This window comes from Heptranchias perlo, chromosome 5 (assembly GCF_035084215.1).
Source record: "Heptranchias perlo isolate sHepPer1 chromosome 5, sHepPer1.hap1, whole genome shotgun sequence".
Lineage (NCBI taxonomy): Eukaryota > Metazoa > Chordata > Chondrichthyes > Hexanchiformes > Hexanchidae > Heptranchias > Heptranchias perlo.
The window spans coordinates 97,047,448-97,075,429 of NC_090329.1; the positions used below are offsets into that span (position 1 = coordinate 97,047,448).

Below are 27,982 nucleotides of genomic sequence, written 5' to 3' on the forward strand. Positions count from 1 at the left end.
TGGATGACGTCTGATGTGGACGCCTTTTTATCTTTTCGCTTTGGAACAAGTACTGGCAGCAGTGGATGTCCACGCTACCTAATGGACTTCAGTGGTACTGTGTATCCATTAGTGAAAGCTGAAATGAATTAAATGCAAGTTGGTGCATTTCATGACTTATTTGCACCATTCATATTTTTCATACATTAGGTTTCTCTGTTATCCTCTGGCCGGACAGCTGGTGTGTTTATAGCTCTTCAGTTAGCCCCTTGCAGATCCTTGACTGCAGAATGGGTCTATTTGTTTGTTTTTTTAAAAAAAAACGTTCTCACCCACTTTGCCCGTGAGAGGCTTCTCCTCCATGAAGGGCTAGCTTTCATCAGGAATTCTTCAGATGAGGGATTATAGTTGCACACCTGCATCCTACTTTCCTGCACGGTGACTTTAGCAGCTGGATGTTGCAGTTCTCAAGTGTTCTGGAAGTCGGAGCTGTTAAAACCTTTTACTTTTCTTCCCCCTCACATTACTTCCACTCCCACCTCTCCTCCCCACAATTCATATTTGGTTTATTGTTTCTGTAGAATAAAGGATAATGTACTGATTCTTGTAGTCCTAATTTTAGAAAAACCTAAATAGTATGATGTACTGTGTAATCAACCAGGAATTAAAGCTTTACTGGTAATGTCTTTCAGGTCTTAAACCTCTGGTATGAATAGTCTTTGCAATATAATAGAAGCTGCTTTTCAGAATCACTCAGTTTAGCTGCTCATTTTCTTAGAATTTTTTTCTTGTATAAAGCCTCCTCTGCATGTGTTTGTTTAGTGTCACTAAATATCTAAGGATTCACACAAAGTACCGATTCACTGCTCTTTTGATATGAGATGTGTATCTCCAATCCGTAGTGATGGGCAGATTCTGAACCCAATATCTGTGCAGCAATATTTCACTACATCTCTAGCAGCATTGATGTAAAAACAAATGCTGAATGGTTTTAATATGGAAGAAGGCAACTGGAATTGATATTTTTCTTTCAGTTGAACCTAGCTTCCCAGTCTGTGCTTGAGGGATTGAATGCCTGCTTTGACCATCGTGCTGAGATTTTTATCCCCGAGCTGGGACTTTGCTTCAGTGTGCAACATGAGAGGACAAAGATCTTTGGTTGTCAGAATCCTCACCGGCAAGGAGGTGGAAGAAAAGGCCTCCCCAAGTCATTCCTCAACAGGTTCACACAGGTGAGGCAGGACAATGAGGGTAGTTTACAGTAGTTATTGCAACAATAATGGGTCATCAGCCAGGGTGTATGGGCAGAGCAATCAAAGGTTCAATTAATTAAGTCTTCAGCCTAAACATTACATCTTTTGTTACTGTTTTTATAAACAGTTTGGTCTCATTAATGTAATCAGATAAACGACTTGCAGATTCTTAGCCTGAGCTTTTTGTTTTGGTTGGGAGGGGCAGTAGTTATTTTAGTAAGTGATTAGCTTGTGAGGAGAGAGGGATAGTTTGGTACTTTCTGGTCCCATGGGAGCCAGAGTATTCCTTGAGTATCCAGGATGAGATGCTTTTACTTTTCCTTCTGTGCTTTCGTTGATGGGAACTTGTTCAGGTTCTAAGCTGCTAGTTGATTCTCTGATGATTGCAGTAATATTGGCTAATGTGGAGCATAAACGCCGGCATAGACCAGTTGGGCTGAATGGCCTGTTTCTGTGCTGTAAATTCTATGTAATTTCTGCAGATTTTTCTTTTAAAATAGATTATAGCATTTAAATAGTCTGAAATATTAAATGTTTTGTAATTGAAACTGTGAGCTGGAAATCTAACAAAAAATGAAAGACTTGCTAAATTTTACAATTTAGCATCTAAATACAGGTGTAGACTCTCCATCTGAGTTCTGATGAAGCGTCTCTGCTCGAAACATTATCTTGTCATTTTTCTCTTCAGATGCTGGCCAAGCTTCTGAATTTTTCCAGAGTTGCCTTTTTAAAAAAATTTTTGTTTGTGTAAACTTTTCCACATTTACTCCCAAATGTTAAATTTAAAGATTATCTCTTCTGCAGAAGTTATATGAAAGAAACTGTGTTTGAAAGGTTGAAGCAGCATTTTCTGTTTAGTTACCTTGCAAATTGAGTGCTTGGTCTTCCCTGACTCTCTTATCCTGTGATTTCTGCAAAGCTTTCTGTTAGCAGAATCCTGATGTAACTTTCCAGAATAGTGTAAGAAAGAACTTGCATTTGTATAGTGTCTTTCATGAACTGAGGACATCCCATAGAGTTTCACAATCCATGAAGTACTTTTTGAAGTATAACCAGTGTTGTAATGTACGGAAATATGGCAGCCAATTTGTGCACAGCAAGGTCCTATAAATGACAGTGATTTTCTTTTTAGAGATATTTGTTGAGGGGTAAAAGTTGGCCAGGACATCGAGAACTCCCTTGCTCTTCGAATAATGTCATGGGATCTTCTACGCTCATCTGAGAGAGCTCGTGTGCCTCAATTTAACTTCTCATTTAAAATACCACACTTTTGACAATGTTGCACTCCTTCAGTCCTGCCTAGATCTTATGCTTAAATACTGCAGTGGGGCCTGGGCCCAAAGACCAGAACCAGGGCTGACATTTATTGTGTGCAATAGTAAATGGTTAGTGTCTCATTCTTTAACAAGAGACTTGCATAATAGTTTGTAAGCAGTTTGCTGATGCAACAAAAGTACACTTGATGCATGCAATTAAATGGCACAAAGTATTGCCAATTTTACCTGAAATCATTTGTGTTGCTTAGCATAGCATAAAATGATAGCTACCATTTTATTTGGAATGCCTGAAATACCTTGTTCGAGGCTAATAATTGGTTTTGTGTTGTAGGTTTATGTGGATCAGCTTTCAGTTACAGACATGGAGTACATTGCTGAGACAATCTTTCCTGCTATTGGTAAAAATGTCATCAGTAAAATGGTTCGGTTTAACAATAAGGTAAAGGATCCTCTTCTTTGGAAGAGAAGATTGGATGAAAAGTTGAAAACATTCATAGCTGTTGCTAATTTAATTGCTTTCGTTCTTGAAGATTAACCAAGAAGTAATGGTGGAAAGGAAATGGGGACAGAAAGGAGGACCGTGGGAGTTTAACCTGCGTGATCTCTTCCGCTGGTGCCAGCTGATGTTGGTAGATCAGATGCCAGGATGCTACGATCCAGGCCAACATGTTGCTTTGGTGTATGCAGATCGAATGCGAACTGAAGCAGACAGGAACAATGTAAGAATGAGCTTGTCTTTCTGTTGATAGTTATCAGTTGTTCTATTTTTAATTTCCAATTAATTCTTGTAAATCCTGGATATAGAAAGATCTGTACATTTTGGTCAGGGAGTTACAGCGTGAGTTTGCGCACTCTTTCAGTTTATTTCATTAACATTTTTGCCAAATGTTACAACACTGCTTGAAAGTACTGTAAAAGTAATTCTTCACCCTTTCCCTCTGAGGAAACCTAGCCCTTGAAACTCAAGTTGATCAAAGTGTTAATTTAAAGATAACATTACTTCATTATTGCATTTTTATCATGCCATGTTTCTGAAGCAAATGCAGTTTTAAAGATGAGTAACTGAGTTGCATAGTCATGAAAAAAGGTGAATTATTTTAATTGAAACACCTTTTTGTTGGTTGTAAATTGTTCTTTACACTTATTGCATTTGAGGTGATTGGTAAATGTATTACAAATTGAAATTGAGGAACATTGACTCGATTTGAGAGTAGCTTTTTTTTTAGTTACTGTAATATCACTTTACAGAAGTTGGGTGTTGAAATTGCCCTTGTGCAGGAGAAACTCTAATGTTGGTTTGGCTATTGAATACAAATGCCTTTCTTATTTCTTTCACTCCTCAAGATGTTTGCTGTATTTAAAGGCATTTTTAATTCAAAAGGTGATGGAATTCAATCACATCCCTACACTGGGTCCAGAAACTTCCGCATCACACCACAGCATGTTCAGGTTTGTAACTTAGCTTTGGGAAATCCAGTGTTAAGATTCTGCACAAAAATGTGATCAACCTTTTGAGTTACTGTAACCTTCACAGTGAGCAATTGTAACCTTTGCTATTACCCTTCTGTTTTAGGTTGGTTATTCTATCCTTTCTCGTAGTGCGTTCACCATTCCCATGTCAAGCAAGCAGTTGTCCATTCTCCACCATTCGCTTCAGCCGCTGGAATCCGTTATGAAGTGTACACAGATGAGCTGGATGGTAATTCTGGTGGGGCCTGCTGCCAGTGGGAAAACCAGCCTAATCCAGCTCTTGGCTCTTCTAACCGGTCAAAGTTTAAAGGTCATGGCAATGAACAGTGCCATGGACACCACAGAGCTGCTTGGTGGATTTGAGCAGGTGAGATATTTAATAGAACAATAGAATTTTAAGCAGTATACCTCATCAAATTTATTTAGCCTGCCGATGTATCATACATAGATTTCAGTTGCTCTTGATTATTGTGTTGAAGCTTGGTGCTCATCAGCAAGATTTAAAATTGTGATCTTGGAGAGGAGCTTTTCTGTCAGGTGGCTGCATTTGCACAAACAATTGGAGTTGATACATCTGTCACATGGCAGAGGTTATAGGCCTGTTTGCTACATAGAAATTACAACATAAACAGGCCATTCAGCCCAACCAGTCCATGTTGGTGTTTCATTTTATTTATTATATCTCTCTTTAACGAATTCAGGATTTAACTCCTACTGAATATCCTTCTTTCAATTTAAATTTTAATTAAACTCCTCTGCTCCTCCTTTCTCCTTTACTCTGAATTCTCACTTGCCAAATTCCCATTTTGAAGGTACTGTTTTTTCTCTGTTCCCACATCACTGTTACCAACTTACTCTGTGCACACTGCCTTTATTGTGACTCTAAACGTATTAATACTCCAAATTCCTTGGGTACAGTACTATGGAGCCAAAAAAGTGCTCAGCACATAAGGCTGCCAGTTGGCCCAGGGCACTTGTGTTTGTTCTCGATTAGACCAATCCAAGACTAATCCCATGGTTAATTGTATCATATGATTTGTATCAGTGTTAATTGTGTTCAGGTGGTGTCAATTGGGGACTCTGAGCTTATCTAGTATGTGTGGGGGGAATCTCTGAATAAAGGCTTGGAAACAACTGAAGACCAGGCTGTAGTCTATCCTTCACCACTTGGCTGTCCAATTTATAACACCCACTGCCCTGCTCTTTCCCAATAGACATGCATCATCCTGTATTTATCCAATCTTCCCGTGGAAGATGCAGTGGTCTCTACCTCAATCACTCCCTGTGGCGGAGCATTCCGTGCTCCAACCAATTATGTATAGAATTTTTTCCTAATCCTGTCTCTTGACTCTCCATGACTATTTTAAGCTGATGACCATCATCACTGCCTCCCCAACCAGAGCAAATAGTTTTCCCCTATTCACTCTATCTCCTCCTCATAATTTTTAAAAAATGGCTATTAAATCTCCTCTTGGCTTTCTTTGTTCCGGTGAAAGAGTCCCAATATCTCAAGTCTCTCCTCATAACTATAATTTCCTATCCCTGGCATCATCCTGTTGATTCTATGCTGTATGTCTCTAATTTGAACTTTAATGTCCTTTCTATAATGGGCACCAAAAACTGCACACAGGACTCTAATTGTGGCCTAGCTGTTGCCTTGTACAAATTTATCATAGCCTCTTTCTCATACTCTGTGCCCCTATTTATAAAACCCAAAATGCTATTAAAATCAGAAATCATAGGTTACAGCACGGAAGGAGGCTGCTCGGCCCATTGAATCTGTGCCAGCTCTACACTAGCAATCCACCTAGTCCCACTCCCCTGCCCTATCCCTGTAGCCCTGCAAATTTTTCCCTTTCAAGTACTTATCCAGTTCCCTTTTAAAGGCCACGATTGAATCTGGCAGTGCATTCCAGATCCTGGTTGCTCTCTGGTATCTTGTACATGTAGTTATTCTCGAATAAACTAACCATAGTCCTATAAATGCCTGAAGTGTGATTCCGTGACAGATATAAAAACATAAGGTGTCCAACACTGGGTGGGAATGGGGACCATCTGCAGCTGTCTTAAGATCATTTTTGTTTACTATAACAAAAGGAAAAAACTAGAGGAATATTGATCAAAATGTGTTTGAAACAAAAACAGAAATGTCAACAGTGAAGGCCTTAGAGGGTGCAGAAGAGATTTACTGGAATGATTCTAGGGATGAGGGACCTTAGTTATGTGGATAGACTGGAGAAGCTGGGGTTGTTCTATTTGGAACAGAGAAGGTTGAGAGGAGATTTGATAGAAGTATTCAAAATCATGAAGGGTCTAGACAGAATAGATAGAGAAACTGTTCCCATTGGCGGAAGGGTCAAGAACCAGAGGGCATAGATTTAAGGTGATTGGCAAAAGAACCAAAAGGTGACATGAAGAAAAAAAAATTTTTTTTTTTGAACACAACGAGTGGTTAGGATCGTTTATTAAAACAAAAACTTGACCATAGCAGCGCGGGTGGATTTTTGGTGGCAGGGTTAGGTATTGTTTCACATTGCTGTGGTCATCTGTTCAAATCTTCGCAGATGCTCTCGTGTCTAATCCATCACTTTTCTCAGTTTATATTAATTTGCATGTTTAACATCTAACTGTGAATCAAGAGAGCATGAAGTCAAATGTGTTTGTTCACCTTTCCAACTGAAAGATAATAAAGGAGAGTAGAAAAACATGTTGATGGGTTTCGTCTGTTCTTGCAGGTTGATATTTTACGCCCCTGGCAGAGTTTAGTTGGGAAGGTGAAGGATGTTATCAGTGCTGTCACCAGAGATGTTCTGCTCTCCGTCGACACTTTTCCCGATGATGGTGGTGTTCTTCTCAAACTCTGGAACTCATTTCTGATCAGTCACTCGCGTTGCCTGAATGAAGTTCATTGTTCTGGCATTTCCTCCGATGCAGTGAACAAATTGGAGAGTTTGCTTATTGTTCTGCAGCGCTTCAACAACAAATTGAACACACTTTCATCATCAGGTATGTATTTTGGCAGATATTTCTAAATATAGGGACATGGTTTGTGAGATTTTGCAAAAATAAATTGTGTAGTTTGCCATTTTAAAAAAAAAACTCGAATGCTTTTTTTTAAATGTTGACCAAATAAAATAGTTTAAATTCCAGAATGTTTATGCAGTACAATAACTTTACTGATCTGCAAACTTAACATGCTGTTAACTACAAAACTGAAAATATTGCATATTTTTTAGAATGGGTAGTAGTAATTTTACCTCCCTCCTGAAGAAGTTACTTTGTGGTGAATGGTTCGACTGGTTGCTCTCTGGTATCTTGTACATGTAGTCATTTTTCCTTGTGACTGAGATCATCTGTGTTGGCGGGTATTTGATGGATCTGACACCAGGGGTTGCTAGCTAGCAATGAATGGGAGTCTTGGTTGTGATCTGCACCCCCTCCATCGCCACAGTGCACACAAAGTAACAGATACCCGAATACCAATTGTATCTCCGCCGCTCAAGTCATGGCTGAGATTAGCTGACTCAGTACAGATCATGGGTTAAACCTGGAGCTTCGTGATTTGTGCATCTCTGTAAAATGCAGAGCAGTGCCTTTGACCGCTGGAGTGTCTAGACTAGTTGTCCCTTTTGTAATTTTGAAATGAATGTGTTTTTGAGATCTTGTGATTTAATTGTAATTTTACTTTTTTCAGATTTTCCAAATAGCTGCAATTACGCAATAAAAATGTCCTATTTCACAAATGGGATATGTATGTTACTTCTTAATAGAATATATGAATGTTTATTTCCACTTGGTCATTGTTTCCACTCTTTTTCTCCTCAACCCAATCCTCTGCTCCTACAGTCCTTATTCCCCATCTCTTCCATTGATTAAAATTTTTAAAATCTCCCATTTGTTAAACATTGGAAACAATACCTTGAAATTGTGTTTGGAGCTGCTTAAAGTTTCCACCTCCTCTGTCATGAGCTTGAGTTAGTTATTAAGCTGCATGTTTGCTTTCTCCTTGATGTATATGTTAGATGTGATAGAGTTGCATCTCTGCCTGAATTGAATAAATTTACTGTCAAAACTTTAATAGTTTATTTCCACATGATTTTTTTCATTAGACTTAAGTCATATTACCTTTTGAGTAATTGTCAGTAATAATCCATTTCTTTGTACTTCAGAATTTTCAGAATTGATCACAGAATTCCAGCACTTTAAGCATCAGCGCGGTCAATCTTTGGACGGCCAAAGCCGTGGCACTTTTGAGTGGGTTGATGGGATGCTTGTACAGGCTTTGAATTCTGGTGATTGGCTGCTGCTGGACAATGTTAACTTCTGCAGGTAAGAGGATTATCTATCTGGAAATTACGTTCCAGCGCGCTCTGTGTAGGTTCCAACACTTTGTCGTGTTCAAGTTAATTCGCTCCTCACTGTGCCGAGTCACGACTTGTATAAAATGCAGGCACAATAAATCTCTTACTCTTTGGTGTTCTACAACCCAGTATGGAAGTTGCAGGTATTTGCATCTGCTGTAAATGTAAATGGAATGGGATTGACTGATGTGTAGAGGAGACTGTTAAAATGATTATTTATCTATTGTGTGATACTTTTTTATTTAGTCCTTCTGTACTTGATCGTCTAAATGCTCTTTTGGAACCTGGAGGAGTCCTTACCATTGGTGAAAGAGGAGTGATTGATGGCACCAGCCCAACAATTGTCCCACACCCAAATTTCAGGTATGATGTAACAGTGTTTGATATTCTTGGTAGTAATTCAAGGCTATCTCAACAGGTTTTTCGATTATTTCCAGATGTTTGGGCATCTGTTGACTAGACAGAAAAGTCGCTTGTAAAATTGTTGTATATGACATTCCATTTCAAAATGCATTGAAAATCCCTGTCAATCTCCATCAATGACATCTTTCATTTTAACTGTCCACAATTATCTGTTCTGTCTATGGGTGTTGCTATGATGGGGGTTTTAATATTAAATATCAACGTTAACTGCTATTTTAAACTGGGGTTTCTTCTGTGCAGCTGAAAATTAATATACCTCTTTCATATTTTTAAAAAGTAACTAATTTTCATTCAAATAAATTGGGCCAAATCATCCCACTCACCAGACACTTGTGTTCTGGAACATGATAGGAAGCAAAACCTCGAAACTGAGTTGCACGGAAACACTGAGGCAAATCAGACCAATTTTTTTTTAAAAAAAGTTCAAAACTAGGTGGGGGAGGGGCGCTGGTGTAAAAACCGTATTGGTTCCTAGTCAATCTGTATAGCCCGGGACCCATGGAAGCACGTCAAAAATGAAAGCTTGGGGACCAAGACTTCACAAACTCGCATTCATTCTTCAAATGTTTCTACCCCTCCAGGCTGCAAACAAACTCCAACCAGTATCAAACCTTATCCAATCTGATTACTCATTCCTATTGGTTCTAATTTTCCTCCCCCTCATCCCACCATACAGACTCTGAATTTTCTTTAAATGCCAGAACACAATGATTCCCTTTGGCTTTTCATAGAGTAAAACATCCTGCTCCCCATAACCTTTGCCTCTGCAGCTCTGTGCTTCCTTGTCTCCTTGGTCTGCAATGAAGGTTTTCCGTTTGTGAACCTCCTGAAGATCAAGGTAATTCCCCATGTCGTACCAGCCCAGCTCACACCTCACCGTCCGTGATTTCGGCCAGGGGGTGAGGAGTGGATGCAGAAACTCCTTGCATTGCCTTTAGGCCTTCCTTCCCACAACACAACTTTGGATTTCACAGAAAAAAATGCAAACATTGACACCCTTCTGTTAATGCTTAATATGGATGTTTCAATTTAGTGGAAATCTCACCAAGGAACACGTGTCCTCTTGCAGCCACCATATTTCAAAGGAGTAATAAACCACTCAAATTCAAAAGAACAATTATATTTTCCTCTTAGTAACACTGAAACCTTTTCTGAGAGGTGAAGTTGGATTTTTTTTTTTTTTGCAGGAAGATCAGAATAGAGCCTCTGCACCACGGCAAAACCTTGCCAACCTCCTCTCTCCCACAGCACTTGTGACTCTTCCACCACCCCCCCCCCTTATTCCCCCCCACCCCCCACCCCAGCAAATCCTTCATGAAGGACTGTTTTTCTCTCCGCATCCCCACTGAACTACATTGCCAACCACTTACCTCTAAGATGGTCTGCCCCTCTCCACTAGCCCTCCATCCCGTTACCCTCCTGCCCTCTACCACAGGAGATTAACTAGTATTAACATTTGGTACTTATAAACATTGCCTTTGATATTCCCTGATAGTTCAAAAGCCTTTTAAAAGAATACTTTGCAGTAACTGGCATAAACTGAATTTAAAATAAAGTTGTTCTCAAGATAAAAGTATCGTTGGCTAATATTGTTTTCAGTTTTTATGCTAACTTTTTATTTTTTAAAAATAGGCTCTTTCTGACCATGGATCCAGCGCACGGGGAAATCTCTCGGGCCATGAGAAATCGTGGGATTGAAATTTACATTCCGTGCGAGCACAATGCAGCTCCTTTGGATGAACAGGATATTAAAACACTGCTACATGGGCTTGGTCTTATGGGAGACCATCCATGTACTGAGTTGATGGCGTTGTATTCAGAAATAAAAGAAATGACAGGAGGTAAACTGAACATTTTAAATCGATCAAATTAGGGGTTTTTGGTAAACTGTGGTTATAGCTGGGTTGTGAGACAAGAACAAGAATGTTATATTTAATTGGAGCTGTTGTGCTTGCCCAACTGCTCACCTTTTATTCCATTTGGTTATAGTGATAATACGTAGCTCTAACTCTACTTCATCAGCATCCCTTGTGACCCCTCCATTGTCTGATTTGTCATGCTGCTTATCCGGTACTGGATGAGAAGAAATTTCCCCCAACTAAATATTGGGACGACCGAAGCCATTGTCTTCGCTCCCCACTACAAACTCCGTTCCTTAGCCACCGACTCCATCCCTCTCCCTTGCCACTGTCTGAGGCTAAACTGGACCGCTCACCACCTTGGCGTCCTATTTGACCCTAAGATGAGCTTTCGGCCCCATATCCGCTTCATCACCAAGGCAGTCTACTTCCACCTCCGTAACATCGCCCGTCTTTCCCCCCCCCCCCCCCCCCCCCACCGGCCTCAGATCATCTGCTAAAACCCTCATCCATGCCTTTATTACCTCCTAAACTTAACTATTCCAATAGTCTCCTGGCTGGCCTCCCATCTTCCACCATCGATAAACTTGAGCTCATCCAAAACTCTGCTGCCGGTATCCTAACTTGCACCAAGGCCCGTTCACCCATCACCCCTACGCTGGCTTCCGGTTTGGCAACGGCTCGATTTTTAAAAAATTCATATCCTTGTATTCAAATCCCTCCATGGCCTTGCCCTCCCTCTCTCTAATCTCCTCCAGCCCGACAACCCTCCGATCTCTGCGTTCCTCCAATTCTGGCATTTTGCAAATCCCAGATTTTAATCGCTCCACCATTGGCGGCCGTGCCTTCACCTGCCTAGGCCCTAAGCTCCGGAATTCCCTCCCCCTTCCACCTCCTCCTTTAAAACACTTAAAACCTGCATCTTTGACCAAGCTATTAGTCACATGTCCGATGTGGCTCCGTGTCAAATTTTGTTAACGCTCTGGTGAAGCGCCTTGGGACGTTTTACTATAAAAATGCAAGTTGTAGTGGAACTGTAAATGTAAAATCTAGTTCTGGTGACTAAGGATTTACATAGAGAAATGTGGGTTTGAATGCCTCTGATTTGCCACTTTAACTGAAATTTTTTTCCCCTTTTTTTATTAAGGTGTTTCTTCCTCCATCTCTTCACTACTTCACGCTGCTGTTCGTGTTGTTCAGCAGCTGAAGCGCGGTCTCAACTTGACAGAGGCATTCCATCGAGCTTGTTTGGAAGTATTTGTCTTTTCACAGACTTCTCGAGCCCACCAGAAGGTGAGCGTTCAGGACTCCCTTGAGAGTTCAGAATTTCTAACGTTTTACAATGAAAGAAATTAACATTTATTCAAGTGAAGAAAACTATGTTCACGTGTTTGTTTTAAAAATAGTTGGCATACACACTAATGTTACAACCAAGCAGACAAATTTAAATAGTTTCAAAATTATTGGCAACGCTTTCACCTATGAAGCAATCTTAATTATTTGTTCTGCCTTCTTAGTTATAACTACACTCATGAGTTGAAAGTAAAAGCATTTAAATAAGTCATTTAAGAGCCATCAATGTTTTTTTGTGTTGCAGCAAGTACAAGAACTAGTGGAGAAGCACAAACTCACATTGGCATCGCCTGAATCTTGGGCTCATTCCTTGACATCTTTAGGGCTGTGGCCAGATTCTGTTCCGTCAGCAGTGCTTACAGCAGAAGACTCCATGCTGTCCATGGTCCATCGGGATGGACAGGTCCTTGCCTATTGTTTGAACCAACTGAGCTTCAGTAACAACAGGTGGGCTGAAGGAACGATTATATGCAGACATTTAGGGAAAGTCTGTTATGTTCACTAAACTAGTAAATCTGTTTAGATCAAACTTTGCTTCGTATACAGTTGTATCCTGACTTAATCATTTTTTTAATTACACACAGCAAAAACCATCACCAGCCAAGAGTGCAGACAGACAGCCTCTACCCAGGTTACTTCCAGTGTAATTCTAATTGGCCATTAGGAGGTGCATGATCTCTAGTTTAGTCCCTTTTCAAATGGGAAATCACCCTGACCTATACTTAGTATCTCCCCATGAAATCATGGTCGAGACTGAACATTCAGTCTGGGAGGAATACAGGTGCAGAGCTGCCTTCTACCACTCTGGCACAAAGTATTGGAGCTCCATGCTTGAGAGAAGACCTTTTTCATTCTGCAAGTTACTTCATGTGCTGGATGAAAAGTTTTTATGTAGTCCAGGAAAAAAAATTGGCTGAGTACAGAATGATTTCTATGCATAGGAGAATGATTTGACATGAACATGAGTTCAAAAATGAAACTACTATTTGTACTGTACATCAGCAAATGCACTGCTGTAATCCTGCTAACACTCTGCTTCAAGTGCCCTGCCATGATGGCAATGATCGTAGATGCCACTTATTGTGTCACAGGAGAAGTTCCACGTAAAAAGATAAGCTACCTGTTAGAGGTGTCTTCATTCTTTGACATGCAACCTTGATGGACTGTAGGACTTTAGCCTAGTTTGATGGGTTCGGTGGATACCACCTGCTCACTATGCATATGAAAGTATCATAAGAACATAAAAAATAGTAGGAGTAGGCCATGCGGCCCCTTGAGCCTGCTCTGCCATTCATTCAGATCATGGCTGATCTTCGACCTCAACTCCACTTTCCTGCCCTATCTCCATATTCCTTGATTCCCTTAGTGTCCAAATATTAATCAATCTCGGTCTTGAACATACTCAATGACTCCCCCAGAGGGTTGCGGATGCTCAGAGAATTCCAAAGATTCACAACCCTCTGAAGAAATTTTTCCTAATCAGTCTTAAATGACGGACCCCTTATTGTGAGACTATGACCTCTAGTTCTAGACTCTACAGCAAGGGGAAACAGCCTCTCAGCATCTAGCCTGTCAAACCCTCTAAGAATGTTATACGTATCAATGAGATCACCTCTCCATTCTTCTAAACTCGAGAGTATAGGCCCATTCAACTCTATCTTTCCTCATAGGACAACCCTTTCATCCCAGGCATCAATCTAGTGAACCTTCGTTGCAGCCCCTCTAAGGCAAGCATATCCTTCCTTTAGGTCAGGAGATCAAAACTGTACACAGTACTCCAGGTATGGTCTCACCAGAGCCCTATATAATTGCAGCAAGACCCTGTTGCTCTTATATTCCAACCCCCTTGCAATAAAGGCTAACATACCATTTGTCTTCATTGCTTGCTGTACCTGCATATTAACTTAACTTTGATTCATGTACAAGGACACCCAAATCCCTCTGACTACCAACATTTCTTACCATCAAGATTCAGAAAGGCAATACCTCAGGTGGTCTTTTGCATTGTATCTTTGCTATTGCATCAGTTTGTTAATGGCCAATTAATGCTTCTTTCCTTGAATCAGATCTCTTTGCTCATTGCCAAAGTTTGGGGCAGAGTCTCCAGCCCCTAGGAGTAAATTAGATGAACGATAATAGAGGATCCAACGTTTGATTAATTAATCCGACCAGTCCGGGTTTCTGTGAACCACAAGTTTGCAGGACAGGAGGAGGATTTTTGGCCCATTGTGTCTGCTGGCTTTTTGCTAGAGCAATCCATAACTAACCTCACTGCCCCATGCTTTCCCTATAACCCTGTTTCTTCCTGATTTTTATTATATCCCATCAGATATTTATCCAATTTTCCCTTAAAAGATGCAATGGTCTTTGCCTCAACTATTCCCTGTGGCAAAGGGAATGTGTGCTCCAACAACGAGCTGTGCCGAGAAATTGTTCCTAACCTGTCACTTCACTCTTAGTAACCATTTAATTCATGACTCCCCAACCAAAAGAAATAACGTTTCTCTATTCACTCATCAAAATCCTCATAATTTAAAAAACATCTATTAAATCTCCCCTTGGCCTTCTCTGCTCCAGTGGAAATAGTGTCTCGTATCTATAACTTCCCATCCTAGCGAATCTGTGCTGAATGCTTTCTAGAGCTTTAATGTTCTTTCTAAAATTGGGTACACACAACTGTACACAGTACCTGAATCAATGTTTTGTACAATATGCTGCTATTTATAAAACCCAAAATACCATTGGCCTTTTTTTATGGCTTTATCTACCTGCACTTGCACTTTTCGGGAATTTAAAAAAAAAAATTTTATTCGTTCACGGGATGTGGGCGTCGCTGGCAAGGCCGGCATTTATTGCCCATCCCTAATTGCCCTAGAGAAGGTGGTGTTGAGCCGCCTTCTTGAACCGCTGCAGTCCGTGTGGTGACGGTTCTCCCACAGTGCTGTTAGGAAGGGAGTTCCAGGATTTTGACCCAGCGACAATGAAGGAACGGCGATATATTTCCAAGTCGGGATGGTGTGTGACTTGGAGGGGAACGTGCAGGTGGTGTTGTTCCCATGCGCCTGCTGCCCTTGTCCTTCTAGGTGGTAGAGGTCGCGGGTTTGGGAGGTGCTGTCGAAGAAGCCTTGGCGAGTTGCTGCAGTGCATCCTGTGGATGGTGCACACTGCAGCCACAGTGCGCCGGTGGTGAAGGGAGTGAATGTTTCGGGTGGTGGATGGGGTGCCAATCAAGCGGGCTGCTTTATCTTGGATGGTGTCGAGCTTCTTGAGTGTTGTTGGAGCTGCACTCATCAAATACTTATTTGAATCCCTAGGTGTCTGTTTGTTCCCACCTTCACTGTCCTTCCATTGAGTGTATCCTCCCATTCTTTGTTTTTCTTCCCAATATGTATTACCTCACACTTACCACATTAAATTGAATCTGCCACCTGTTTGCCCAATCTGCCAACCTGTCTGTCTTCCAGAAGTCTTAGTATTCCATACTGTTTGTTGAACAGCCTACTTTCATGTCATCAGCAAATACATTACATCTACTGTGTTCCCATTATCTATCCAATTAGATACTTCAAAATATTTGTCAAACACAACTTGCCTTTCACAAATTCCTGTCCTTGACTAATGATGCATTTCTAAATTTCATCTTAAATTATGGATTTTTAAGAGCTTGCCCAGAAACTTTTCTTTTTCAGTTTTCCCAGCAGCTTAAGGTATGCACACCAGGCAGTGAACCTCCAGAAAATAAACTAGGCAGTTCTTTTAATGACAAGCAGACAGAAGAAATAAGTTATGCTAATATGAAATTTAGCCCTATGCTCCCTCGCCAGCAACGTAAAAAGTAAATCAAGCAGCCAAAAGTAAAAGAGCATTGGCGGACAAGTGTAGTTGGGGTAGCGTTTTTGCACCAATGTCTGTCAAAGGCCCATTCGTGATTGGTGTATAAAATGCCCAAACATGACATCGTGGCTTCCATACTTGTCTCTGGCTGACAAAATATCAGTTTAGAACAATTCCACTGTGTTCTTACATTATTCAGAACAAGAAATTCAGCCATCCACAAATTGGTGCCAGTGAATTAAAAATTGGCATCAATGGTTCCGAAGAATGCGATAATTACAGTTGACCCAATGACTTCATTGACATCAAATGGCAACTGACTGGCACCAAAATACCCTTTTATATTCTGTGCCAAGAGTTCACCAGCACTGAGCTACCATTGTAACTGGCACCGATTTTCTATGTAAACAGAGGGAACATTGCCCCAATATCTCCAAGGAAGGTAACAGTGTGTCTCCTCTAAGACAGCAACTTTTCAGCTCGGGTCCCTGCTATATATTTCTGCAACAGCCCTGTGCTGGTTGGCCCAGGTGACCTTTTAATTATACTCAAGACAGTCAAAGCAAAGTGTAAGTATTCCCCTGAAGGGAATAAGGAAGTTTCCTAAGCAAAACCAAAGAAAGTATCTCGAACTGAGTCTGGCTTGGTACTCTTAGTAACCCCACCCCCTCTATCCTGACTGGCATGATTCTGGTCTTGAACTTTTTCATTTGCTCCTGCCTCTTGAGACACCCAATAATTGTATTCGGATTGGAAGATTCAAGGAAACAGAAGAAATTCTGATACCTTCCCTGGATAATATGGGCTGGAGGAACTGCCTCAATCTTTTAAAATAAAATCCAGCATAAAATGTTTACTTTGACCAGAATGGCTGTGAATAGCATGATCCCTTTTAAAAGTACCCCCTTTGCTCAAATGACGAGCCGCAATGAAACCCACCTCAGTAGGTAAATTAGTGTGTGCGTGGTTGAACAACACTGCTGTAGTCTAAGTTAGCAAGTTGATTGGAAGGAGATCTTGATCCCACTCCCTTTGAGAGATGTGATGCTGATGTCTGACTCAAGGAATTATCAGCAATTAGTTGGGGTTAGACAGCACAGCGGTAGGGGCTTGGGCGTCTGACTGTTCACCCTCTAATGGAAGATCCACTGTGAGATGGCTCAGAATATTTCTGAGGAGTTTCACGTTTCTGGAGATGGATATTTATCGGTTCTCACTTATTTTTAAATTCATACCAACCACTGGTTGGACCACAGTTAAGGGAACAGTCAGCAGTTTTGGGTGCCCGATTATAGAAAGGACGTATAAACCATAGAGAGCATAGCTTCACCAGAATGGAAAACTATAGGGGTGCGAGATGGAACAAAAAGGATGTGTGTTTGGGGGTGGGGGAAGGAAGAGCAGCTTACCAGAATCAGTAGCCTTAATGTGTTTGTTGCAGACAGTTATTTGATTTGAAAAAAGTTAACATTGTGGGTTCTACTGAATCTGATTGTTTTACATTAATTGTTACGGTTGATTGTGTGAGTGAGCCATAAGCAAATGTGGATTTATAAAATAAAAGACAATGCTGCTCCAGCATGTGCACGTTTCTGCAGAGCAATGTTTGTAACGAATGTTTTTGTCCCCCCTTCCCCAATTCAGGTCTCGACCTTTGACTCTGACTGATCTCGAGCTAGTTTTGCAGTCCTGTAACATGGAGGGACTTTTATTCCATGGTAATAGGACAGCAGTTCAAGTGACTGATGAGATCTGTATGGTTCCTGCTGCTGTCAGGCTGGTCGTGGAGAAAGCATCTAATCAAGATTGGTTGTTAAGGGCCAGGTGGTTGTGTCAAACAGCAAAAACCCACAAACAGCTACCAGGTGGAGTACTGCTATCGGTGTTGCACCATTTAAACTTTTTACAAGTCAGTTTGATGCTGGTTAATGAAATCATTTTTTGCATAACAGTGGTCATCAGTTGACACCATGACCTGAAGATTAAAATGCCAATTGACAGTCAGAGTAACGTTCTCTTATACACAAAGTTGAATTGAAAGTTGTACCCTATATTGTGCGGTAAAGATGTGTAGCTTTTAAAATCTGGATCATAAGTGCACTTGTGTATAAATTATCTGAATTGTTTCATGGTTTCCATTGAACACTCCATATAAAATATGCATGAAAGTCTGACTTGGAAACCTGATTTTTACATTTAAAAAAAAATTCATTGGACAGCACGATCAATTGTAAAGGCTTTATATAGCAATAAAAGATGACTTCCATTTTCTGCACATTGTATAGGATGTTAACATAACAGCTCAAACTAGGTGTAGAGTTGTCTCTGTACACTCAAGACTCTTGTGTAATTTTGATTATATGTGGCTCATTTTCTTTACCTACAGAGTTGGTGTGTGCACAACTGGAGGCTGGGGCTAAAGCTCTCAATGTAGTTTACTCCAGTGTACTGCCCACAGGAATGAAAGGAGTTATTCAGCAACTGCAGCTTGATTCAAACGGTAACATACTCCTGATCAACTGGGACATTGGCTTTTTGTTTAGTTTTAACATCTGAATTGCTTTTTCCGATGAACTGATTACATCATTGGGGAAGAAGTTGCATGGATTTAAATGTGAATGATTAACATGAATTGGATCCTTTCACTTTAAAGTAGATACACATCAATGGTATTTTTTTGCACTGAGTAGTGACATGTTTATGGAGAGTATTTGAGCTTCTGCACTCAAGCCGAAACATTTTTAAAAATAAAATTTCTGTACTATTTTCTATGGGACAATGATCATGTGCATACCTGCAAAAGTGTGGTGGGGAGAAAAACCTTGTGTAGTAACAATGTTACATTTCTGTCAGTCTGCTTTTTCTCCAAAACTTTAGAAAGTTTGCAAAAGAGTAGGGGATATCATAAAATATACAGACATGGTTAGATGGAGGAGGCTCGTGTAGAGCACAAACACCGCCACAGACCATTTGGGCTGAATGGCCTGTGTGCTTAAAATTAGAACCATTGACGTTTGCAGCAAAGAATGAGACCAGTTGACTCATTGGTGTAGATTTTCAACATGCTCACGCATAAAACTGGCTATTGTGGATCTTCCGCCCATTAGAGAAACCACCTGAATTTAATTTCCATTGATTTTCAATTAAATGAAAACCAAGTAGTTTCTGTAACAGGTGGCTGATCCTTAATGCTGGTTTAACACCCAGGTGGCAAATTGAAAATCTGCCTCTGAGCCAGCTCTTTGTTGAGCAGTCCAAAACTAATCCCACTGCATCATACTCTTCCTCAGCTATTTGTCCAATGTGCCCTTCAAAAAAAAAAAGCAGTATTCTATGCCCCAACCAGTCTCAGTGGCGAAGTGTTCCAAACTCAACGTTCCTTTGTGTAAAGATATTTCTCCTAGCTTCTCTCCTCGTTCTGACATTTTAAATTGACCACCTCGTCATTGACTTTTCCAACCAGGGGATATAATCTTTCCCAATTCACTATCAAAACCCTTCATAATTTAAAAAATCTCTATGGAATATCCTCTTAGCCTTCTCTAGTTCCACTGGAAATAGTGCTGGCATCTCAAGACTCTCCTCATAACTATAGTTTCCCACCACTGGTGAATCTATGCTCTCTAGGGCTTTAATTTGTTTTCAATAATGGGGCACCCAAAACTGCACACAGTACCTGAACTGCCTCCGAACCAATGTTTTGAGAGAATTTTTCATTGCTTCCTTTACTGATGTACTGTTTGCTGCTATTTATCAAACTTTCAAACTTTTTTTTATTATGGCTTTAGCTACCTGCACTCTCACTGTCACTTACATGAGTGGTGGGAGCTAGAAGTAGAAAACCAAGTACTGGGTTGGAAAATACTGATCAGTTGAACCTGGGACATTGGCCCGGGTTTTTTTTCTATATTTGAGTAACTTCAAAATTTTATACAGCGGCTGTGTTCTCTAGAAATGTTACAACAACACTTTTTCCACAGGACTCATCATTCTTGTTTTGCCAAATGACAAGGTTTCATATTATTGCCATTGCTCGACATCAGTAAAAGCACTTAAATAAACTTAAACATATATTAAAAATCTTAGAAATACTTAGAGCCCTTTCAATGTCCAGAGACCACAAAGGCCTTCCTCACTCCAAGAAAATGCAGCACTGCACAAAATGAATTAATGTGAAATACATCCTACAATTTTCTTTTCATCTTTTAACAAACGTTTGTCACCAATGAATTAACTTGTGGACCTGACCATTTCTTCTTGGCCTTCTTTCACTCACATCAGTCACAGTGGGGAAAAAAAACTTCCATTTATTTTGTTCCTTCTCTTGTTTCTAAGGACCACTCGAAGGCTTCATATCAAATGAATTACTTTATTGAAGTTTAGTCACTGGGTAAATGTGGCACCCAATTTCCAAATAACAAATTCCCATGAACAGCAAATGAGAAGTCATTTTTTGGTGGTGGTTGAGTTGAATGTTGGCTAACACACTGGAAAAACTCCCTATTCGTCAAATAATATCATAGGATCTTTTACATCCACCTGAACAATTATAATGGCAGGACGGGCCTTTATCTGAAAGATGCTATTTCCAAAATGCAGCACTCAGTATTGTAAATGTCAGCCTAGGTTATGTGCTCAAGTCCTAAAGTGGGGCTTGAAGCTATGACCTACTGACTTGGGTGAGAATGCTGGTAATTAAGCCAAGCTGACTTTCCTCTTGACCTCATTCTGAAATGCCCCTCTTGAATACATCAATGAATTAACCAAGAAAATAGATATGTTAAGGGTATTTTTCTATTGAGCTATCTAATGCAAGCTGCCACCCCCCAAGCCAAAAAATTTTGGTTGTAAAAGTTGTAGTAACTAATCTATCTTTCTTCTGCAGAGGGCGCCTCAATTCCTTTGGATCCACGATGGAACCAGCAGCATTTGGAAATTCTGCTAAATTCTGTGGCATATTCTGGTGATTTTGAAACTGGGCTGCAGTGTTCCAAAGAGCTTCAAGCGCAGCTCAGCTCCATTGCTAACAGGTAAACGGAATTGCTTTTGTTCAAATTTTTGGTTTCACCAATTTGAAACCAGGGGCTGTCGGTTCTATTCCTTTCTATTATATCCCACCCAATATAGAGGGGGAATTCGGCAGCCAATAATCATTTATGCAGTTGTAGTTGAAATATTGATATTATATAATGCATGGCTTTATATGGCACAACTGAATGCAAAGAAAGTACAGCTCTCTGCTAACCCGGCCAATTACTGCCCCTCGGCTTGCTCCCAATCGAGCAAAGTGATGCAAGGAGTAGTCAACAGTTGTATCAAGTGGCACTTACTCACCAATAACCTACTCACCAATGCTTAGTTTGGGTTCTGCCAGGACCAGTCATCTCTAGAGTTGGAGCCTTGGTCCAAACATGGATGCAAGAGCAGAATTCCAGAGGTGAGTGTGACTCCTTGACATCAAGGCAGCATTTGACAGTGTGGCACTAAGGAACCCTAGTACAACTGAAATCAGTGGGGATCGGGGCAAACGCTCCAGTGGCTGGAATCATAGCTAGGCACAAAGGAAGATAGTTCTGGTTGTTGGAGGCCAATCATTTCAGCCCCAGGACATTGCTGCAGAAGTTCTTTCAGGGCTGCATCCTAGGCCCAACTATCTTCAGCTGCTTAATCAATGATCTTTCCTCCGTCATAAGGTCAGAAATGGGGCTGTTCACTGATTGCACAGTGTTCAGTTCCAGTCACAATTCCTCAGATAGTGAAGCAGTATGCCCGCATGCCGCAAGACCTGGACAATATCCACGTTGGGCTGATAAGTGGCAAGTAACATTTGTGCCATACAAGTGTCAGGTTATGACTATCTCCAACAAGAGAGAATAACCACCTCCCCATGACATTCAGTGGCATTACAATCGCCAAGTTCGACACCATCAACGTCCTGGGAGTTACCTTTGACCTGTCACTGAACTAGACTAACCACAAGTGCTTGTGGCTACTAGAGCAAGTCAGAGGCTGGGTATTGTGTGGCGAGTGGCTCACGTCTTGACTCCCCAAAGCCTCCACCACCTACAAGGCACAAGTCAGGAGTGTGATGGAATTCTCTTCACTTGCCTGGATGGGTATAGCTGTGACAACACACGAAGCTCTACACCATCCAGGACAAAGCAGTCTGCTTGATCGTTCATTGAATCCACTTACTCTGCAGCTTAACATTCTGACAGATTTTGAAGAGACTTTAATGTCTCTCTGAACCTTTGTGAAATGATGGTCCTCCGTACACTTGTTCTGCGTACAGACTGCTTCATGTTTTGGTTCAATTTTGTAGGATAACACTTCTGATGAACAGAGAGGAAAGAGGATATATGGAGAAGACAACACTGGCTTCTGATGCTGCAAAAAAATCAGGCAGGCGAAGTGCTTTGAGGATATCTATTGCATTTCGTAAAGGTAACCAAACAAACTCCTGTAAAACACCTATATTTTAAAACTAGTGGGAATGCAGGAAGGAAAATGGCTCCTTGTGTTTCATAACATTTTATTCTTTTTCTCCATTGTTGGTAATAAAATTGAAGTTGATGTTTTATTGATTCTCATACTTGTGAACTTTCCGAATATTATGGGGCAGATTTTTTTGGTATTTTATTTGATGTATTTCACTGGGCACAGTGCATGGAGGATAAACAGGCAGGGAAGATCTCCTATCTGTAATGAAGTCTGCCTGATTTTTCTGTCCGTTAATTTAAAATCAGGTGGGTTAACTTAGGGGTGTGTGATCCTCCCCCTCTGATTTTCCACTCTGCGCTATATCCAGGTGCAATAACAGAATCTGTCACATTATCAATCAGTGTATCCCCGACCTTGTGAGCTGTTAAGGAGAATCTTGGTTGATGAGAAGTGATGCTTAAATTACTGTTAAATTGTGTAAAACTAGCTGATTGATCCTGCTATGTTTAGAATATTTCTTGTGCCAGTTGGGTATTCTATTTAAAAAGAATAGTTCTACAGAAATGATGTAGAGATTGCTATATGCAAGGAAAGGAATAGCTTAAGCCTAAAATTTTAAACAAGGCTTTGTTTCATTCTTTTAGGAATGATAAACTTTGATAATCTGCCTCATCCAGTCTTGGCTCATCTTGCTGCTTTCTTTGAAGTCTGGGATGCCTGTGTGGTGCAGTGCATAAAGTCTCAGTTTTCTGACCTGGAAGATCATGTCTTCCATGAGGCAAGTATTGCTCGCTGTCTTTGAGTTGCATCTTGTAAAGATGTCGTATGTGAAGAAGACCAACTCATGTCAGTGTGAGCAAGGATAATTGCATTCTGTAACTGCTGTGCAGTTTCTGATTAAGTTCCATCCCTAATCTCAGTTGTAAGCTGTAACTTTGAATATTGACCAGTTGATCTTCCGTAGCATTGCACATGGTGAGTTAAGGCCAATGTCGCCTTCAGATGAAGTGTGGTTAGAGGGCAGGGTTTAATTCAATGAGGGTGTACAGATGTAATTTATAGGTTACAGCACGGAAGGAGGCCGTTCGGCCCATCGACTCCGCGTCAGCTCTATGCAAGAGCAATCCAGCTGGTCCCACTCCCCTGCCCTTTCCATGTAGCCCTGCAAATTTTTTCCTTTCAAGTACTTATCCAGTTCGCTTTTTTGAAGGCCGAGATTGAATCTGCTTCCACCAGCCCCTCAGGTAGTGCAGTCCAGATCCTAACTACTTGCTGTGTAAAAGTTTTTCCGCATGTCACCTTTGGTTCTTTTGCCAATCAGCTTAAATCTATGTCCTCTGGTTCTTGACCCTTCTGCCAACAGGAACAGTTTCTCTTTCTCTACTGTCTAGACCATTCATGATTTTGAATACCTCTATCAAATCTCCTCGCAACCGTCTCTGTTCCAAGGAGAAGAACCCCAGCTTCTCCAGTCTGTCCATGTAACTAAAGTCCTTCATCCCTGGAATCATTCTAGTAAATCTCCTGCAACTTCTCTAAGGCCTTCATCTTTTCTAGATTGTGGTGCCCAGAACTGGACACGATACTCCAGTTGTGGCTGAACCAGTGATTTTTAAAGGTTCATCATGACTTCCATACTTTGGTACTCTATGCCTCTATTTTTATAAAGCCCAGGATCCCATTTACTTTATCTATTAATCTCCATTTTAATGTCATGCATTCTGTCCTTATTTTTGTGTAAAATTTTAATGTGTATATAGTTAAATGGCAACACTTGCAATGGTTTGGGAAGCAGAGAAGTCAAATTGGTTGGAGCATAGTAGTTTCTCTGCAGTACAGGCGGGGGAGCTGGAAGATACAAGACTAACACTAGAACACCACTGTCAGGAAAGTGTAATTACAATGTGACGGGATTGTTAGTTTCCATTACAAATGTGGATTGCAATTTATAATGTACATGCAGATGTAAGATTTAAAGAATATTATTGATAGATATGTTGGAAAATTTGAACAGTTGCAAGCGGTACAACTTTGTTGAAAATCATAATAGATATGGGTTCCAAAAATGAGACACTGAAAACTTGGATCTCTATTAACTGACCAACCTCAATAATAAGGCATTCTTTAGTGGCAGTAACTTATTTTCTGATCTCCTTAGGTGCTGTGCAACACTTTGTGGCGGGATCGGTTCTGGGTGGTATCGGACAGAGTCACTGCAGATACTGGGGGCATAGCGCTGCTCTCACTCCACTGGCATTGGGTCATGAAATACCTCCTGAAAGATCTTCTGAGACAGCTATCAGGCTTTACTCAGTACGAATAAGTATAATTTATGTCTAACATCTTTGACTGCATAAATAATTCTGTTGCAGTATTCCATATTTGGTAGCTGCTTCTTCAAATTCAAAATAGCATTTAAGCCTTAACTGTCGACTTTGCTCAGAGTATTCTTGCCTCTTGAGTCAAAGTTTGAGTTTTTGTAACGTAATGGTTGAAGCAGTTAAGAGGCTGCAGACGTTCTGACTCTGGTATCTTCTGTTCTTGGAAATCTTTTTGCATTCTAAATTAACAGTGCTTGTTTGTTTCCCTTTTTGTTATAAATAATAGTGAAGAAATTGAAGTTTGACATATGTAGGTGGTAGGACTGCTAACATTGCCATTCTGTCACTAGCATTTTGCCAATTTAAAAAAAATTAGCACCGAGATTTAGCATCAACCTGAACCAGAGATACAAAAAAGTGCAGAACAACCAACCAAAATCCAGGGACATCTGCAATATCTGGCCCAGAAATTTGCAAAGCAAGCCCTGGCTACACCAGGACTCTGAAACACCCTTCATGAAATCTCCATTGGTGCTAATGCTTCCAAACCCCAGATTGTATGGGTAGCAGTGTCAGATTTTCTATGTGGGCAATGATCTGCAGCTAAACATTCCTTGTTGTCTGACCCCACATAATAGACATCTTACTGAATTTGATTTTGATGTAGATGTTAGTGGATTTGAGTTTTTTTTTAAAAAAAATATTAATGTATGTAGCTCTTTCTACCACAAGTAATCTTGAATAGTATGTTTTGGTGAATGTTACTATTGCCTGTTAGGAAGGCTATATGTTATGTAATTTTTCATTTTACTATTTTTATTAAGGAAATGTTGCGTAATTATAAATTTTGTTTGAGCAAACAGTTAGTTAATAGTGTAGAGGGCATTTGTCCTATTATCTCTGAGGGAGGTGGATGTTATCCATAATCCTTAAAAGGAATAGTAGCAATGATATAGTTTGCTTTTGCTAAGGAGTACGAGTAAACTCTCCGTCCTGCTGCATAAAATCAACATGTAGAGACAAAAGGGAAATAAATTTAGATTATAAGATTGTGATCGGGGCAGTGGGGTTGAGGTTTAACAGTTGGAAGTATTGGTCAGTGGAAACGGCCAAAATAGCGCAAGAAATAAAGTAACTGGGAAAAAGACAGAAGGTGAGATCGAAAAAACATTTAATACAAAATAAAGCAGAAATGAAGAAAATACTGAACAAGAAATTTGGAGGGAGATGGACAGCATTAAAACCAAAGCAAGAAATAAGTGAACAAGCAAAGCAGAGGTGGGATAGAAAATGAAAGGAAAAGGGGAATAAATAAGAAATGTGCAAAAGATATGGAAACAGAAGAATAATTAAGAGAAAGTTTTAGGTTTTTAAAAAAAATTGAATATAGCGAGATGATTGTGACCTGCAGTAAATTGTAGAGAAAATGTCACTTTTATTGTCAGCTGTGGCACTGCTACCCATACTATAGAGTTGGGAGGTATTAACTACAATGGAGAGCTGATGAAGGGTGTTTCATAAGGTCTTGGTATCAAAAGGGCTTGCTTTGCAGATTTCTGGGCTCGCCATTTTGGATTTCCCTGGGTTTGGTTGGTCTCTACTTTTTTATCTCTCTGGTTCAGGGGTTGATACCAATCTGCTCCTCTGATGTGATGTTCTTGGTGCATATGAGGGTTTGTTTCCTTCCCCTTCCCAACTCCCCCACCCTACCCTTGATTTCTCTTTGGTTCAGGCCCAAACTACCTATGAACCAACCACAGGTGATGTCATAGAGTCATAGAGTCATACAGCACGGATAGAGGCCCTTCGGCCCATCGTGTCCGCGCCGGCCATCAGCCCTGTCTACTCTAATCCCATATTCCAGCATTTGGTCCGTAGCCTTATTTGTATTTATGATGTGGAGGTGCCGGTGATGGACTGGGGTTGACAATTGTAAACAATTTTACAACACCAAGTTATAGTCCAGCAATTTTATTTTAAATTCACAAGCTTTCGGAGGCTTCCCCCTTTGTCACCTGACGAAGGGGGAAGCCTCCGAAAGCTTGTGAATTTAAAATAAAATTGCTGGACTATAACTTGGTGTTGTAAAATTGTTTACAATTATTTGTATTTGTAATCACATATTTGTGCCATCATTAAACTGAAATGTTTTGTCCTGGGATCATAGTGTTTAATTGTCTTCAAAATTTTCATGGATGGCTGAATGCCTTTTTTTAAGTAGGGGTTTATTTGTGTTTTCAGAATTTCTCAAGAAATTCGCACAATTTCAGATAACCTGCAGAGCCATCTGGCTAGTCCTGGTGGAATAACTGCCAGCGTGAAGGGAATGCAGAAATCATTGGGTCGCCCTCTTCCATTCAAGGTTGGTGAAGTCTAATATTGGTTTGTTTTCTTTCGTGGAATATTTGATTTTTTGCTGTATAACTTACACCAAAGTTGGAGTGGAACAAAAAAGCTTAAGATAGTCAGATGCACAGAGTTGTGGGCCACTGGGCAAAAGCTCCAGGTGATCAAAACGGCAAGTAGAGAGGATCAGCAACTCCCAGATTTAGAGGAAAATTTTCTGTTTCTGTATAACCTGAACCAAAGTTAAAGTATAAATTTCAGAATGTTTCAAATTTTTGAACTATTTGAAGTGCAGATCAAGTAGAATTATAACTTAAAATACCTTTTCCTTTTTATATTTGAAGCAAATTATTGTACAATCGTGGGAAAGGCTGTAAATCTTCCACTTTAATGTGCACTTCGCCTGTGCTCCACCACCAAGAATCCCTGGGTGAAAAGTATACAGATAACTACAATAAAAACTTTTTGCCTGAGACTCGAATGGTAAAACCAACTTTTTTTTTATTTAAATTTTTTTGTGCAGTGACAGCAAACTTTCCTTAAATCTGCAAAAGTTGCCTACCACCTGCGCTTGGCTTTTTTTGCCAAATTCACTTGTTTTTTTTTTCCAGCAAAGGTTGGTTTCAGTCACCTGGAACTCTTGCCCATTGCCCTACATCTGCGTGCATTTGACTATCTTAAGCTTTCCTGCTGCACTGTTGCTCTTGAGACCACATGATCAAATACTTAAATAGCCCCAAGGCCTAAAGTGTTGGGTGGAGGGAGAGTTGAGGCATGTTATACACTAACAGTACATTTTACTTTAAAAAAAAAATTGCAGTTGAAAGTAGGAGTATAATCTACTGGGTATATTTTTTTTAAATTACTTTAAGCTACTGTCCTTTCTAAATAAAGCAGTTAAACCTTGCTGCAAATTCAAGGGATTTACAAAGTCGGATCTCTTTGAATTGTAGGTTAGTTGATAATGGACTGGTGAAAACGTATTCAGTGAGCGTTTGTTACATGCATATTTATTTATCTTGTGAAGACGTTCCAGTAGTCAACTTTATTAATTACACAAGACTG

The 27,982-nt window shown here is 40.3% G+C and overlaps 1 protein-coding gene across 1 annotated transcript in view; it reads left to right on the top strand.

Moving 5' to 3' along the window:
- The window catches only part of mdn1 (midasin AAA ATPase 1), a 178,672-nt gene that overhangs the window by 83,716 nt on the left and 66,974 nt on the right, over positions 1-27,982 (top strand). The window contains exons 38-55 of the mRNA XM_067985297.1: positions 1,014-1,211; positions 2,841-2,948; positions 3,040-3,228; positions 3,854-3,958; positions 4,083-4,346; positions 6,715-6,985; positions 8,149-8,308; positions 8,587-8,703; positions 10,396-10,604; positions 11,770-11,915; positions 12,220-12,422; positions 17,454-17,674; positions 18,196-18,309; positions 20,695-20,839; positions 22,132-22,253; positions 22,895-23,028; positions 24,409-24,563; positions 26,813-26,933. Of these exons, the coding sequence (XP_067841398.1) occupies positions 1,014-1,211; positions 2,841-2,948; positions 3,040-3,228; positions 3,854-3,958; positions 4,083-4,346; positions 6,715-6,985; positions 8,149-8,308; positions 8,587-8,703; positions 10,396-10,604; positions 11,770-11,915; positions 12,220-12,422; positions 17,454-17,674; positions 18,196-18,309; positions 20,695-20,839; positions 22,132-22,253; positions 22,895-23,028; positions 24,409-24,563; positions 26,813-26,933 (2,982 nt within the window). The remainder of the gene's footprint in view (positions 1-1,013; positions 1,212-2,840; positions 2,949-3,039; positions 3,229-3,853; positions 3,959-4,082; positions 4,347-6,714; positions 6,986-8,148; positions 8,309-8,586; positions 8,704-10,395; positions 10,605-11,769; positions 11,916-12,219; positions 12,423-17,453; positions 17,675-18,195; positions 18,310-20,694; positions 20,840-22,131; positions 22,254-22,894; positions 23,029-24,408; positions 24,564-26,812; positions 26,934-27,982) is intronic.